At 69.6% G+C, this 2,250-nt stretch overlaps 1 protein-coding gene across 1 annotated transcript in view; it reads right to left on the bottom strand.

The window, feature by feature from the left end:
* Positions 1-66: 66 nt before the first annotated feature.
* GIT1 (G protein-coupled receptor kinase interacting ArfGAP 1) overlaps positions 67-2,250 on the bottom strand; it is a 6,928-nt gene continuing 4,744 nt past the window's right edge. The window contains exons 2-9 of the mRNA XM_010573940.1: positions 2,082-2,209; positions 1,857-2,009; positions 1,546-1,773; positions 1,025-1,111; positions 845-918; positions 586-768; positions 383-446; positions 67-291 (exon numbers count right to left, since the gene is read on the bottom strand). Of these exons, the coding sequence (XP_010572242.1) occupies positions 79-291; positions 383-446; positions 586-768; positions 845-918; positions 1,025-1,111; positions 1,546-1,773; positions 1,857-2,009; positions 2,082-2,209 (1,130 nt within the window). The 3' untranslated portion in view covers positions 67-78. The remainder of the gene's footprint in view (positions 292-382; positions 447-585; positions 769-844; positions 919-1,024; positions 1,112-1,545; positions 1,774-1,856; positions 2,010-2,081; positions 2,210-2,250) is intronic.

The following is a 2,250-nucleotide window of genomic DNA, read 5'->3' on the forward strand; positions in this document are numbered from 1 at the left end:
CTGCCGGAGGGGAGGGAGAGACGGAGAGCGCGGGGGGCCGGGGGGAGTACCGGGGTGGAGGGGGACGCGGGCCGGCGCTCACTGCTTCTTCTCACGGGTGGTGATGGTGACCAGCTGTTTGGCGGCCTTGGCGATGTCGTAGGCACACTGGATGACCTGCTGGGTCAGGAGCTGGTAGTCCACGGCGGCGCCCGGCTCGGGCGGCACGGTCTTGCGGCACTCGCTCTGCAGCCGGTAGGCGCTGGCGTTGAGCAGCCGCAGGGAGCTCCGCACCGTCTCCAGCGCCGGCTTCTGCAGTGGGGCAGAGGAGCAGCATGAGGACCCGTGCCGGGGCGGTGGGGGGGTTGATGGTGCCTGGTGGGGATCCCCCCATCCCTCCTACCTTGGGGAAGAGCGATGCCATCTCCGTCACAGCCGAGTGGATCTTCTCCGAGCAGGGCATGAAGCTGGGGACAAGGAGAACGGGTGAGCGGCGGCGGGGGACAACGGCTCCCGAGCACGCAGGGTGGCAGGGATGGCCCTGTGTGAACGCAGCCCCCTGGTCTGGGGGTCCAGAAGGACCCCAAAGCTGCGCCCCAGCCCTACCTGTCGTGTTTGGACTCCTGTGCCGCCCGCAGCAGCTCCTGGATGTTCTTGGTGACCTGCTCGGTTTTGAGGATGACGTCCTCCGTGCTGGGCAGCCCGGGGTCCAGCTCCCCGTCCAGCGGGTCCAGCTCGTGCGGGAAGTCCTCATCCTTGCTCAGCTCCACGAATCGCTTCCCCTCCATGCTGCAGGGATCAACCGACCCGCTGGGGTCAGTGCCAATCCCCCGTCCCCGGCGCAGACCCCAGCCCTGGCACTCACCTGATCAGGACCTCACCCGCCTGCGTGTTGTCGTAGTCGCTGTCGGTGCCGCTGCCATGCCGGTCCAGCTTGCTCTGGAGGGGAGAGGAGCGGCGTCAGGCGCTGCCCATCCCCATCCCCACGCAGGGCTAGGGTCCCCCCACCCCGGGAGCTGCCCCCCCACGCTCCCTGGTACGTCACCATGTGCCGGGCACCGTCGGGCGGGCAGGAGAGCAGCGGGGAGGATGGGGGAAAGGGCACCGAGGAAGCAGACGGACCTTTCCGGATCTGGAGGGGGAAGAGAGGGGAAGCCGGTGCTGACCAGGGCGCAGAAGGGTCCGGAGTTGAGCCCGGTGACGTGCAGGGGAGGACGAGCACAGGGGACACCACCACCCTGCATGCAGGAACGTCCCACGGCCACCGTCCCCCGGGGAGGTCCCCGGCCTGACCCGGGGGGCGCAGGGTGGCGGGGGAACGGGACGTCCCAAGACGGCACGGAGGCCACGTCCCAGGAGGGGGACGGCCACCACGTTCCATGCAGGAGCCGCCCCCGCCGCGGCCCCCTTACCCGGTACACGCTGGCCGGGATGTGCATGGAGTACAGAGCCTCATCCTCCACCTCCTGGTGACACAGGAAAGGTTACGGCCCCGCGGGGACGGGACCCAGCACCCTGGGGGGGGGCTGCACCCCAAAAACCACCCGCCCACCCCAGCACACTCACCCCGGCGCCGAAGGGCTGCAGCCGCGTCACCAGATCCTCCACCGGCTGCCCGAAAGGTTTCAGCGCCGAGCCTGGCTCGTACATGGAGAAGGCCTGGCGGTCCCGGCGGTGTGGGGGGGCTGTGCCCGGGGGGTGCCCGTGCTCCGGCCGCTCGCTGGGAGCCGGGGTTGGGTGCGCCGGACCCGTCTGCTGCCGGATCTGCGTGTTCTCTGCCTGCAGCTTGTGGATCTGCAGCCAAGGGGGAGAAGGCATCAGCGAGGAGGGGGGGTATGCTGAAGTCGGGGGGGGGGTCCCACCGGCCCCACACCCACCTCGCGCTGCAGCCGGCGCAGCTCGTCGCTCAGGCTGTTGTTCACCTTCATCAGCTGCTGCACCTTGGCCTCGGAGGCGGCCAGAGCCTTCTTCACTTCCAGATATTCCTGCAGCGTGATGGGGCCATCCGAGAGGTCGGAGGAGTCCATGCTCTGCGGGGAGAAGGGCTCAGCGCCGGGATCCCAGAGCCAGGATGGGGGTCCAGGGCGGGGGTTGAGGCTCACCCTGGCACGGTTGTTGCGGGAGGCGTTGCGCAGCAGCTCCTGGTCCGTGTCCTCGTCGGAAGCGACGCTGTCGTAGTCGTGCTGGTCGTCCAGGTCGCTCTGGCTCCGCAGCGAGTAGTCGAGGGCGTCTGGGGGAGGGCAGGGGGGTGCTGAGCACAGGGCGGGGGGG

The sequence above is a fragment of the Haliaeetus leucocephalus genome, unplaced genomic scaffold (assembly GCF_000737465.1).
Source record: "Haliaeetus leucocephalus isolate CR32 unplaced genomic scaffold, Haliaeetus_leucocephalus-4.0 Scaffold395, whole genome shotgun sequence".
NCBI classification, from domain to species: Eukaryota; Metazoa; Chordata; class Aves; order Accipitriformes; family Accipitridae; genus Haliaeetus; species Haliaeetus leucocephalus.